General features: G+C 56.8%; 4 protein-coding genes across 4 annotated transcripts in view; 3 read left to right on the forward strand and 1 right to left on the reverse strand.

Moving 5' to 3' along the window:
• PTSG_06072 (uncharacterized protein) overlaps positions 1-2,623 on the forward strand; it is a 3,252-nt gene extending 629 nt beyond the window's left edge. Inside the window, exons 2-8 of the mRNA XM_004992911.1 lie at positions 199-273; positions 454-522; positions 759-853; positions 1,031-1,097; positions 1,314-1,709; positions 1,943-2,122; positions 2,425-2,623. Coding sequence (XP_004992968.1) covers positions 256-273; positions 454-522; positions 759-853; positions 1,031-1,097; positions 1,314-1,709; positions 1,943-2,122; positions 2,425-2,604 — 1,005 coding nt within the window. The 5' untranslated portion in view covers positions 199-255 and the 3' untranslated portion in view covers positions 2,605-2,623. The remainder of the gene's footprint in view (positions 1-198; positions 274-453; positions 523-758; positions 854-1,030; positions 1,098-1,313; positions 1,710-1,942; positions 2,123-2,424) is intronic.
• A 1,339-nt stretch (positions 2,624-3,962) lies between these two features.
• Positions 3,963-7,142, reverse strand: PTSG_06073 (uncharacterized protein; the record flags this gene model as incomplete). Its single annotated transcript, XM_004992912.1, has 1 exon — positions 3,963-7,142. The coding sequence occupies exon 1, from the start codon at positions 6,372-6,374 to the stop codon at positions 3,963-3,965; it is 2,412 nt and encodes an 803-aa protein (XP_004992969.1). The 5' UTR covers positions 6,375-7,142.
• Positions 7,143-7,908: 766 nt separating this feature from the next.
• Positions 7,909-9,845, forward strand: PTSG_06074 (uncharacterized protein; the record flags this gene model as incomplete). Its single annotated transcript, XM_004992913.1, has 5 exons — positions 7,909-7,956; positions 8,204-8,297; positions 8,473-8,534; positions 8,751-8,864; positions 9,061-9,845. The coding sequence occupies 5 exons, from the start codon at positions 7,909-7,911 to the stop codon at positions 9,829-9,831; spliced, it is 1,089 nt and encodes a 362-aa protein (XP_004992970.1). The 3' UTR covers positions 9,832-9,845.
• Positions 9,846-9,870: 25 nt separating this feature from the next.
• The window catches only part of PTSG_06075 (uncharacterized protein), a gene marked incomplete at its 3' end in the record, with an annotated part of 6,356 nt that continues 2,993 nt past the window's right edge, over positions 9,871-13,233 (forward strand). The window contains exons 1-9 of the mRNA XM_004992914.1: positions 9,871-10,029; positions 10,272-10,388; positions 10,687-10,795; positions 10,984-11,185; positions 11,490-11,560; positions 11,762-11,858; positions 12,116-12,246; positions 12,503-12,623; positions 13,002-13,224. Coding sequence (XP_004992971.1) covers positions 10,019-10,029; positions 10,272-10,388; positions 10,687-10,795; positions 10,984-11,185; positions 11,490-11,560; positions 11,762-11,858; positions 12,116-12,246; positions 12,503-12,623; positions 13,002-13,224 — 1,082 coding nt within the window. The 5' untranslated portion in view covers positions 9,871-10,018. The remainder of the gene's footprint in view (positions 10,030-10,271; positions 10,389-10,686; positions 10,796-10,983; positions 11,186-11,489; positions 11,561-11,761; positions 11,859-12,115; positions 12,247-12,502; positions 12,624-13,001; positions 13,225-13,233) is intronic.

The raw sequence follows: 13,233 nt of genomic DNA on the forward strand, positions 1-13,233 counted from the left end.
CACACACACACACACACACACACACACACACACACACACACACACACACACACACACACACACACACACACACACACACACACACGCACACACACACACGCACGCACACACACACACACACTGCACCCAGTCACACCAATCGCCTCCCCTCCCCCTTCCCCCTTACAACCACTGCGTGCGCCATTCTTTCTCGAGCAGTTTCTTCCTCTCGTTGCATCTCCTTCCTCGTCGATCCCTCCAACCACAACCGTCACCATGCCGTGGAAGCCCCCTGTGAGTGATGCGTGCACGCACGTCGTGCACGTTGATGCGCGCATCTGATGGGATCGTGCTGCTCGCGCTCTGTTCGTGCACCTGGCTCACCTCTGGTTTTCGTGCCTTGTGCCTGTGCCTGTGTGTGTTCATGTGTGCGCTTGCGTGCGTGTGTGTGTGTGTGCCTGTGCGTGCGCATAGCCCATGCCCAAGTGCGCCCGCTGCGAGAAGTCCGTTTACCCGACGGAGCAGCTCAAGTGCCTCGACAAGGTGTGTGCGTTCAATTCACACTCAGACTCGCGTCACTTGATCGAGGGTGCGGTGGTGGCGTCAGTGACGAGGAAAAAAGCGGCAGAGCGGTGCGTGGCGATGGTGTAGAAGGCCTCTTGGTGCTCATTCTGGTCCAACAAGCAGTGCTTGCTTTCCAACCACCCACTAGCAACTCCTCACACTCAATGTTCACACACACACACACACACACACACACACACACACGCACACCCCAGCTGTGGCACACGTCGTGCTTCAACTGCGAGATTTGCCACACCAAGTTGACCATGAAGACGTACCGTGGCTTTGACAAGAAGCCCTACTGCAAGGCGTAAGCTTGCTTTGGATTGTTGTGTGCCGCCTGCTGCTAAAGTCAGACAGGTTTGCTTGGGCAAACCCGCTTTCCAGGAGACACCTTGCATGCACGCCGGCAACCGTCCATCCAAGTCACAACTCACCACAACATCCTCACCTGGTTTGGGTTTGGTGCCTTCCTTCAACCCCACAGGCACTACCCCGAGCAGCGGGCAACCCAGGTCGCCGATACACCCGAGTCCATGCGTCTCAAGAAGCAGGTGTGTCGCCTGGCTGGCAAATCCCTAAATCTTGCCCTGCTTTTTCGCGACCGCTCGTTCCTTGATGCTGCCATGGCTCACCGCCGCCCTCGCCTTACACTTGTCGCTTGCCCCAACACACACGCACACACACACACACACACACACACACACACACACACACACACACACACACACACACACACACACACACACACACACACACACGAACGACAGACGGAGCGCCAGAGTGTGGTGACGTACCAGAAGCAGTACAACGAGACCAAGGGCCACTATGTCGGTTCCTCCTCTGACAAGAGCATGGAGTCTGCGCAGCGTGCCGCTAACCTCGCCAGCAACGTCTCCTACAAGCAGGAGGCCCCCAAGATGGCCGCGCCACCAGCCCAGCCTGCCGCACCGCCAGCCCAGCCTGCCGCACCACCTGCTCAGCCTGAGCCTGTTGCCCAGCCTGAGCCCGAGCCGCAGCAGGCCGAGCCCCAGGCGCCGGCCCCTGCTGGCGGAGACCGCTGGGTGGCCGTCTTTGACTACGACGCGGCGGACAGCGACGAGGTCTCGTTTAAGGAGGGCGATGTCATCATCAACGTCCAGACCATCGACGAAGGCTGGGCTCAGGTGCGTGGTCTTCCTCTTGGTCCGCTGGAGGGGGGATTGGTGAGAAAGGGGATCAAAGAGAACAAACAAAACGGTGTGTGTTTGCAACAAGGACGGCGTGTGTTTCGTCATGCGAGTGAAGCGATCCAGCTCTCTTTTCACACGTCGCACATCGCCATCATCCGTGCTTCATGTCATGTGTGTGTGTGTGTGTGTGTGTGTGTGTGTGTGTGTGTGTGTGTGTGTGTGTGTAGGGCACCGTTGAGCGCACTGGCGAGAGCGGCATGATCCCCAGCAACTACATTGAAAAGGCCGAGGGTGGTGCCGAGGCGTCCCAGCCACCAGCACAGCCGGAGCCCCAGGCTGAACCAGAGCCGGAGCCCCAGGCTGAACCAGAGCCGGAGCCACAGCCAGAGCCAGAGGCCCCCGCTGGCGTACGTTACACTCACCTCCTGTGTTTCTGTGTGTGTGTGTGTGTGTGTGTGTGTCTGTGTGTCTGTGTCTGTGTGTCTGTGTGTGTGTGTGTTTGGACGCATCTTTTGCTGTCGCCTCTGGTGTCGTTGTTTGGCTTGCCTTGGCCATGAGCTCTGCGGTTTGTTGACTTCATGTCACCTCATCGTGGCCCTCCCATTTCGTTTCCTCCTTGCCCGCTCACTCCTTTTCTGTTGCGTGCATTCACCGTTTGGCCTGCCCCCCCCCCCGCCTCTTTCCCATTCACCCTTGCTGTTGCGTGCAGGACAAGTGGCGTGCGCTGTACGACTACGACGCGGCGGACAGCGACGAGGTCTCGTTCCAGGAGGGCGATGTCATCATCAACGTCCAGATTATCGACGAAGGCTGGGCTCAGGTGCGCCTCCATCATGCCTGTTTTGCTTGGAATCGTTGTCTCCACGCGCTTTCCGCCCTTCTTCCCTAATCTCCTCTCTCTCTCTCTACTCCCTCCTCTCTCTCTCTCTCTCTCTCTCTCCTCTCTCTCTCTCTCTCTCTCTCTCTCTCTCTCTCTCTCTCTCTCTCTCTCTCTCTCTCTCTGTGCTCATATCTGGCTGTCTCTTTGTCAATCCTCACTTGCACTCTCAAGTCATTGCTACCGACCACTTGCGCAGCTTGCGCACGTTTGCACGCACATCCCTCACCGCGCCTCACCTCAATTATTGCCTTGCTTTGGACTGTGTGTATCCCGCTTTCTTTTGCATTTAGGGCACCGTTGAGCGCACTGGCGAGACGGGCATGATCCCCAGCAACTACATTGAGCAGCAGTAAACTGCCATTGTTCACACACACACACACACACACACACACACACACACACACACACACACATACACACCTCGTGGCTTCTCCATGTCCCCCGTCCACTGCTTCCACAACTACCACGGACTGCAACACATCAACTGCAGCCACTTCCACTTCCACCACCGCCACCTTCACCTTCACCTTCACCATTACCTTCCTCTCCTTTGTATCCGCGTGCGCTCTTGCTTTTGTGTCACACCTTACCATAAACTGAACATGAGCCGGACAAATGTGCCTATCATGCCATGTGCCAGTGGAGAGCGGTGGCGTGTCGAGTCGCGTCGTGTCGTGCATGTGTGCGTGTGTGTGCTTCCTTGCACTTGCTGCCAGCACAACCCAACCCTAATCAAAACGGCACGAACGCGCAGCACACCACACACCACACCGACCAGGCACCGTGCATGTGCTCTGCGTGATGTGGGGAACAGAACGATTGCGATTGCTTCATTGCTCGTGTTGCCGCAGTATGTACGACTGACTGTATTTGTTTGACTGAGAGGTAACAGGCTGAAAGTCCTACATAAGAAGCAAGTTGTCCCTGACACACACACACACACACACATGAATAGCAAAGGGAAGACCAAAAGAAGAAGAAGAAACATGTGCCGTAAGTGGCGATGCTCATGCTGATGACGATGATGACGATGACGACACCAAGAACCGAAAAAAGAAAAAAGGAAGGACAGAAAGACAAAGGGCAACCAAGAAGGTGGCGCGTATGCGTTCACGTAATCACGTTGAGGTCCATAAGAACAAAAGCAGTTTGGTTGTTCGCTTACAGGCATTCGTATCATGCAATCAAGAATGAAGCAACCAACACATGCGGGTAATTGTCGTGAAAGCACGAGTACAAGAAGCATATCACAAACACAAACACAAACAAGCACACACACACACACACACACACACACACACACACACACACACACACACACACACACACACACACACACACACACACACACACAAAACATCACAAGGCTATGGCGGCACGAGCCACGATGCGGCCGGGGCAGTGCACCCGCGCCCATCGAGAAACGTTGGCAGCGACGAGCGACGAGCAGACACCATCGCCGAAGACGCGCACGGCTGCGACGACGGACGGATGGGTGCTGGTGGCGGCGGGGTTTGTGCTGTTGGTGTTGTGGCAGCGAAGGTGGCGGTGGCGCCGTTGCCGCGGAACATTGCGCCGGCGCTCCTTGCGCGCTCCGTGAACAAGGGGTTGGTGTCACTGTGGAAGTGGTAGCTGTGGCGGTGGTGGCGGTGCGTTGCATAGCTGGGGCGATGGCGGTGGTGGTTGTGGTCGCGGTCAAGGTCAGACTGGGAGCTGGCGCCACCAAGATGACGATGGTGGTGATAATGTTGATGTTGTTGGTGCTGATGCTGATGATGCTGATGCTGATGATGCTGATGATGCTGATGCTGATGATGCTGGTGATGGTTGAACGAGAGCGGCGATGACGATGGCGATGCTGACGAGGATGGAGGGCCCATGGTGGCGTGTTCCAGGACCGTGTCCAGGCTGCCTCGACGCGATGCGCCCAGCGACGCAGCAAGAACGTGGTAAGGCTGCTGCTGCTGCTGCTGATGATGATGATGGGGGCGAGCGTGGTGCAGGGTGTGGACGTTTTCGGTTTGACGGCGTTGGTGTGCACCAGTGTTGATGCTTGCGTCCTGTTCGCTGCGTTGCGGTGCGGCAGTTCGGGACATGTGTGCGGCAGCACAGGCCCCGTCTGCTGCCATCGCCGCGTCGAAACCTGTGCATGCTGGTGCAGAATATCGGCGCGTGGCCAGCATGTGCAGCGGCGACGGTGACGCTGCGCCATCCCGCACAACATCCTCGAATGCCCGTGTTGGCGATGTCGCTATGGCAGCAGCAACGTTGGTGTGGATTGTTCCCAGTGGCTGCCGCTGCTTGGATACATCAGCATGAACTTGCTGATGGTACTGCTGCTGTTGCTGTCTGCCTGCTGCTGCCATCGTAGCCAGTGCCGCTGTGAGCTGGTGCGGTGGTTGGTGCGCAGCCCTGTAGTTGAGCAGCTGTTGTGCAAACCAGTTGGCAACCAGCGGCGCAGAGTGCCGCCGCACAGATGCAGGATGCAATCGCGACGACTGCTGCTGCTGCTGCTGCTGCTGTTTTTGTTGTCGGTCAAAGCCGTGCATCTGGTCCAGGTTGGCAGATTTGCGGCGCTTCGTTGGCTCGTCGCCACTGCCAACACGCGGCGGCGTGGGCGGCTTCACAGCTGGAGCCGCGGTCGACAGCAACGGTGGCGCTGATGATGATGGTGATGATGAGAGCACTGCTGTTGCTGCTGCTGGTGCTGCTGATGATGATGATGATGGTGATGATGAGAGCACTGTTGCGGTGGCATCCGCAGCTGGCACCACGGACTGCTGCTGCTGCTGCTGGTCTTGGGGGGTCGTGGTCACATCAAGACGGCTGTCGTCATCCTTGTCGGTGTTATCGTCGGCAGCAGGAGGGGCGGGCCTGTGGCGGAGGCAGGCAATGCGGTCGTCGCGCTGGCGATGTGCACACACGGCGACGGCGTGGGCGAGGTTGTGGACGTCCTGATGCGCAGCATGCACCACACCAAACAGCGACGCCCGCCACGCATCCGCGGCAGCAAACGCCTTGGCGGGCGCGCACGTGCTGCTGGGATCAAGGTCGATCACAGTGGCAGCAGCGGTGGCGGTGGTGGCACGCACACTGCCTTGTTCTGCTGTTGCGGACATGGCGGGACGCTGGTTTTCATATCTGTCCCCACCAAGCTGTTCTTGCTGGTGTTGATGGTCTGAAGGAGGGGACGAAGCTGAATACTTGGCCTTCTTCGCCTTCTGGCCGCTGTGTGGCGGCGTGGCTGCCATCTCCTGCGTGCACGTGCTCGCTGGGGACGCAGGTGCGCCTGTCGTCGCCGTGGCGATGGCGGTGGTGGCCGTGGCGGCGGCGGAAGTCGTGGGTGGTGAATTGGAAGCTGCAGCGGTTGCAGTGATGGACGACGATGACGGGGGTGCAGCGGGCTTCCGTCTGTTTCGGGTGAGGGCCAGTGCTGCACGCACCTCCTCTGCGCTGAACACGTCCTCGTTGTTGTTGTCGGTGCATGCAGCCATGCTGAAGTCGGCGCTGGTGTTGCTGTGGGTTGTGTCCATTGCGTGCTTATGGTCACCATCGCCATCATCGTTGCCTTCGCCACTGTCATCGCGGGCAAAGGTGTGATGGTGCATGGTGGTCTGCTGCTGTGGTTGCTGCTGTGGTGGTGCTGGTCGTTGTTGCTCGGCCTGGCGGTCGCTGATGGGGTGCTGCTGGGCAATGGGTTGCTCAAAGGCTGCATCAAGCACGATGCTGCTGTCTTTGGTGTGGGCCATCTCCATGCGATGCTTGTGAGTTGAAGACATTGTTGTTGAAGAAGAAATGCGAGCTGGGGGTGGTCATGAGTTGAAAAGCAGAGTCAAGTGTTGGCAGTGCTGTCGCTGCATTGGAGGACAGCGCTGCTGGTTGTGGTACTGCTGCTGCTGTTGTTGTTGGTGCTGGTTTCCGGACGGCTGCAACAACAACAGCAGGGAGGAGCGAGCTTGGGCTCCGTGCAGTGAGTGAGGCCAGCAGGTTGGCTTATGTCGCTCTTCAGCCTTTCTCCCCCACCACTGTTCGTTCAAGCCCCAAGCTGGAGACGGGGAGCAAGATCGTGTGCGCCTACAACAAGAAGCGGAGGCAAGCAAGTTGCAGCACAGAAATGGCACATGCGGCAGACGTGTGAGGGTTGCGTGATGCAGCCGCTGCCTGACGCGGCGGGAAGGGCAATGTGAAAGGAGCAGAAACAGAAACGTGCAAGAAAATGAGAACAAAGGAGGCGAGGAGGAGCGAGTGGGAAAGCGGGCGGGTGATGACACCAAAAAAACCAGGCAGACCAGATAAGACACCATCCAGCCGACAGAACAAACAGACAAGACCCGACGGAAAAAGTGACAAGTCGTGAGACATGACTGTTTGTTTGCTGGTGGGAGAGTCGTTTGTGACATGACACCCAGACACCCAAAGATGACGATTCTTTGTGCTGGGGATGGTGGTGACATGACAACCTCGCTAGGCCAACACAACAACAACAACAACAGCGGCACGACCAACCAACCAACCAACCAAACACACGAGCCTGTTCATTCGTATCACAATCGGAATGAATGCTGATATCATCACGCGCGCGCGCTCTCGCGTGCAACCTCACCTCACGCACAACCACAGCACACCACCACAGCCACAGCACAGCACAGCCTCTTCCTACACACGCACCTGTATTGGGTGGTTGTCGACGCGCGTCGTGTCCGCGTGCCTTCTTTTGCTTCTTCTTGATGCGATGATCTCTGTCCTTCTCGTGTGTGATTGTCTGAGTCGTTGATCCGTTTGGAGCGACAAGCAAGCGAGCGAGCGAGCAAGAAGTCAGGCGAGGACGCAGAAAGATGAAAGAAGAACCGGAGAAAAAAAAAAGCGCCCTTTCGTGTCGCTTTGGCTTGGCTTGTGGCACGCAGGCGCGTGCGTGCAGGTCGCGCAGCGGGGTGGGAGCGGGCAAACGAATGGATGCGGTGGCGATGATTTTGACAGCAACCCCAAAATGGAGGACGAACGGGCGTGTGCGCGCTGCTTGTGCGTGTGACCTTTGTGAGTGCCCACGGCGCGAGGCAAGCCGCAGCCAGAAAAAGCAGAAGCAACGGGCAAGGCAACGGACGACGTCACACACAACAGCGTGAGCAACTACAGGAGGAGGAACACGATTGTTTAGGGGTTGCGGGTGTTTTGTTTTGGTTGCACGGATGCACGAGCAAGCAAAAGAAATATGCACAGTCAGCAGAAAAAATTGTGTTGTGCGTTTTTATGAAGGTTGCGGGTTGAAATCCCCAAGTAGCTTTTGGTTTTTTTGACGTGGAACGAGACGACACGATGGTGGCAGCGCACAAGAAGAAGCGACCACCCAAAGAACAACTCAGGGTAAAAAGAGACGTGTGCGTGTGCGTGTGTGTGTGTGTGTGTGTGTGTGTGTGTGTGTGTGTGTGTGTGTGTGTGTGTGTGTGTGTGTGTGTGTGTGTGTGTGTGCGTGCGTGTTTGCGTTTGCGTGTGTTTGTGTGAATTGCTTGCACTCGTGAACATACTTTGCACAGTCTTGCTCACACACACACACACACACACACATACACACACGCACACACACGCGCGCACACCAGATGACGACTACAAGGCGTTTCTGGAGGAGCTGACAAAGGAGCCGGAGCCGCTGCCGTCACTCAACGAATGGCTCAAGCAGAAGGAACAGGCCCTCAAGGAGGAAGAAGGTTGGGGCCATGCCTTCTGTACGCGCACATGCGTGTGTGTGTGTGTGGGGGGGGGGGGTATGCGTCGACAACATTCACGCACACCACCACCTTCATGCTTGCTCTCATTCTCGCCGTCATTCTCATTCTCAGTTGACCATTGCCTTCATTGACACTATCGTTGTCGTCTTCACAGAGCTGGCTGCGTCAACACCGCTGCAGCTGTATGTGAAGAACTTGGACAAGAAAACCAATATGGTGCGTCGTGCACGTTGTTTGTTCCACTGCACCACGCCAACACATACACACACATGTATGCAAATAAGCATGCGCGCATAGCATGCACCACGTATGCGCACTCGCCCTGCATAGCATGCACCACGTATGCGCACTCGCCCTGCACTCACACATCACGCACCACGTACCGTCACCCTGCACTCACCTCACACTCACCTGCGTGCCTGATGGGTGCAGCCGAAACGCAAGAAGGACAAGAAGAAAGACAAGAAAGACAAGAAGAAGAAGGAGAAGAAAGACAGGAAGAAAGAGAAGCGAGCAAAGGCCCAGCAGGAGGCAGCGGCCGCAGCGGTACGTCGTGCCAGAATGTGATTGCATCCTAGATGCTATGCCCGTGTGTGCGTGCGTGTGTGCGTGCGTGTGTGTGTGTGTTGAGTTGGGTGTGAATGTCTTGATTATTCGTTTGTTGCCATGTCGCGGTGTGCCGTGTACACGTCCCGTCTCACTCCGCACCCATCGCAATCATGTTTCTGGTTCGTTCTATCAGCAGGCAGCAACCAAGCCCTCCATCCATCCTACACAGCAGCAGCAGCAACAACAACAGCAACAGCAGCAACAGCAGCAGCAGCAGCAGCAGCAGCAGCAGCAGCAGCAGCAGCAGCAGCAGCAACGGCCGCCAACAAAACCCAAGCAGCAGCAGCAGCAGCGTGATGGCGGCGATGCGTCCCGTGGATCGCGGCGCAAGGAGCGGACCCCACGTGGCGGCGGCATCTACCAACCGCCAGGTGCACGCGGTGCTGCCCGTGCCCGCGACGGTGGCGAGCGCGCTGGCGATGGTGCTGATGGCGGCGCTGGTGGTGGTGGTGGTGGTGGTGGGCACGCTAGCGATGAGCAGCAGAAGCGTCGGGAGAAGCGTGCGCGGCAGCGGGAGCGAAGACGCGACAAGGCCGCCCGCAAGGATGGTGAACAGGGTACACCACAGCAGCAGGTGCATCGTGATGATGATGGTGATGCGGGCAGTGCACGTGGCCGTGGTCGTGGTGGTGGCCGTGGTGGCCGTGGTGGCCGTGGCCGTGATCGTAACAGGAAGAAGCGACAGCAACACGAGCCGCAGCCCAAGCTGTTGCAGCGTGGCCAGGATCTTCCGCCAATGCCAACAACAGAGGGCGGCGGCGGTGGTGGTCGTGGGGGAAGGGGCAGAGGAGGCAGAGGAGGAGGAAGAGGAGGAGGTGGTGGTCGTCGTGGTCGTGGTCACAGGGGTGGCGGTCGTGGTGGTGATGCTTCTTCTGCTTCTCCTCATCAGCCTCGTCAACAATAAAGAATTGTGCACCCTTTTTGAGTAATGATTTCCGATAAATTTCGTCAATCTCAGTGAACGACGACGACGACGACAACAGCGAAGGACACAAGAAGAGAGGAGAGGCTGTTGTTGTTTCATTAGCGTGTGCAGCAAGAAGCAAGCAGGAAGACTGTATGTCAGTGCTGCCACCCACCGCTCCATCATCATGGTGTCCCAGTAAGTACAGCAGCAGTGCATGTGCGCGCGTGTGTGTGTTTTGGTCGTGTGTTGCTTGTGTGCGCTTGTGATTTGTTTTCGCGTGGTGCTTGTGTGCGCTTGTGATTTGTTTTCGCGTGGTGCATCTTTGCAACTGTGCGTCTTCGCTGACGCGCCTGCTAATCGCGATGACTTGACGTGCATGGTGTGTGGTGTGGTGTGTGAATGCTTTTTGTTTGGTTGCGTGTTTTGCAACTTTGCAGGTATGTCGGACCACTGCTGAAGGTGGTTATCCTGGCCCTCGTCGCAGCTGTTGCGTTCAGCAGCCGCCTTTTCGCCGTCGTTCGATTCGAAAGCATCATCCACGAGTTTGATCCCTGGTACGGACGGCAGCGCATCGTGCCACGAGCGACATCGCAAGCATGCACCGGTTCACTTACATGCGCTACATGTGTGTGGGGGACATGTGTGCAGACAACAAGCTTTTCTCACCGTTATCACACACACACACACACACACACACACACACACACACACACGCACACACACGCACGCACTCGCACACACACACACACACGCACTCGCACACACACACACGCACGCACTCGCACACAATACACACACGCACTCGCACACACACACACGCACGCACTCGCACACAATACACACACAACTCAGGTTCAACTACCGCGCCACAGCGCAGTTGACGGAGAACGGGTTCTACGAGTTTTGGAACTGGTTCGATGAGCGTGCCTGGTATCCCCTCGGCCGCATTGTCGGTGGCACGGTGCGTTCCACGCGCGTGAAGCGATCCAACCCGCTCCGTTCACTCACCCCCCCCCCCTCTGTTTCACACTTTGCTCGTCTTCACACACACTGCCCACGCTTGACCCGTTTAACCAGCATGCCTTGCGTTTGGCATTGCCACTCATCACTCCCCTCCCTTTTCCCGCCCTTGTCGTTGTTGCGTGTCAGGTGTACCCTGGCCTGATGGTGACGTCCGGCACCATCCATTTTGTGCTCAACTCGCTGCTGCACATTCCCGTGCATATCCGCGACATCTGCGTGTTCCTGGCGCCGCTCTTCAGCGGGCTGACTGCTCTGGCCACGTTTGCCTTCACCAAGGAGGTCTGGAACGACGCAGCAGGCCTCTTTGCAGCAGCCTTCATCGGCATTGGTCAGACACATGTTGTGTGCGTGCGTATTTTTGTGTGCGTGTGTGTGTGTGTGTGTTGTGTGTGCTGTGGTTGTGTCTGTGTTGCGACTCTGTGTGTGTGTGCGTGTGTGTGCGTGTGTGCATGTTTGTTATGTGTGAATCTCCAGCTTGCTTGCGTATGTTTGTGTTATGTCGCATGCTTGCTTGCCTACGTGTTGCACACGTGCTTCCCCCGCCCCCTCCATGTTTGGTTTGCACCTGCTGATACACCACCTCATGCCCCGCCCCCCTCCTTCTGCCCTGTACCCATTGCTGCGCCGCCCAGTCCCCGGCTACATCTCACGCTCCGTTGCGGGCTCGTACGACAACGAAGGCATCGCCATCTGCTTGCTCATGGTCAGTCACCGCATCAACAAGCGTGCGCGTGTTCGTGTGTGTGTAGGTTTGTGCGCGTGTTGTGTGTGTGTGCGCGTGTGTGTGCGCGCGCGCGCGTGTGTGTGTGTGTGTGCGATATGCAGTTTATGTGCCTTTGCTCTCAACAGCTACCCTCATGTGCTCATGCTCCCCCCCCCCCTCAAACACCACGCGTGCCACCAGACGACGTACTATCTGTGGATCAAGGGGGTGAAGACTGGCAGCGTGGCGTGGGCCGCACTCTGCGCCCTCGTCTACTTCTACATGGTCGGCGCATGGGGTACGACTCGACACGACACGAGCATTGAGCATCGTGGTGGTGGTGGTGGTGGTGATGTGCCTGTTGTGTTGCTGCTTTGCTCGCTTGGCTTTGGGTGAGTATGGTGTTTGCTGTGTTGTTGATTGCTTGTATGATCGTTGAGACACCTTTTTTTTTTTTTTTTTTGTCTCCGCTCTTTTACACCGCCACAACTCGTTTACCCCTTTTCACACCATCGCTACGTCACACCCCCTCCTCCCCTCGTCCCTCTTGTTCAGGCGGGTATGTGTTCATCACCAACCTGATTCCGCTGCACGTGCTTGCGCTGATGGTGATGGGCAAGTTCACGTCGCGCGTGTACACGGCCTACACCACCTGGTACATCCTCGGGCTCATCCTCTCCATGCAGGTCCGGCAATCGATGCACGTGATTGTGGCGGCGGCGGTGGGGGGGGGGGAGGTGGCTTGCTCGCATCCCTTTGTTTGTTTGTTTGTTTGTTTGTTTGTTTGTTTGTTTGTTGCTGCTGTAAATCGTGGACGTGAGCGTGAACTTCCGCTCCGCCACACCCCACGCTCCCCACCCAACCACTCAACCATACAAGTACCACCACCGCTAACACCAAACACCAACCACCAACCCGCCACCACTGTTGTTATTCCTTTAGATTCCGTTTGTCGGGTTTCTGCCGCTCAAGACGAGTGAGCACATGGCTGCATTTGGCATGTTTGGCCTCTGCCAGATCTACCAGTTTGTCTCGTATGTCCAGACCAAGGTCTCTAAGGCCCGTAAGTTTTGTTGTCTGTGCACGCACGTGCGTGTTTGTGCGTATTTGTGCGTGTTTGTGCGTATGAGGTTGCGCTCGCTCGCACCACAGGCCGCACTGATGCATGATACGGTCACATGTACATGCACCTCGCGTGTATGTTCACACACCAACATACACCCTCTTGTTTTGTTTTCTCACATACATGTTCACATATTGGACTGTCGATTAAACACACACACACACACCACAACACAACAAACAACACACACACACACAACAACAACAACAACAACAACAACAACAACAACAACAACAACAACAACAACAACAACAACAACAACAACAACAACAACAACAACAACAACAACAACACAACGCCAACCGCTGTCGGGTGCAGAGTTCCAGACGCTGGCGTGGTCTGTCTTCTACGGGGCGCTTGCGCTTGCTGTCCCCGGGCTGATGGTGCTGACGCACCTCGGATATGTCGCCCCCTTTCAGTGGCCGATTCTACTCCCTCTGGGACACCCGTGCGCTCACTGTCCAGCGCAGCGCTATCAGGGCAGGTGGTATCTGGGGTCGCGGTCAATGTGTCCGCGCTGGACGTGTGTGCGTGTGCTTGTGTTGAATGT

The sequence above is a fragment of the Salpingoeca rosetta genome (genome assembly GCF_000188695.1).
Source record: "Salpingoeca rosetta unplaced genomic scaffold supercont1.15, whole genome shotgun sequence".
NCBI classification, from domain to species: domain Eukaryota; class Choanoflagellata; order Craspedida; family Salpingoecidae; genus Salpingoeca; species Salpingoeca rosetta.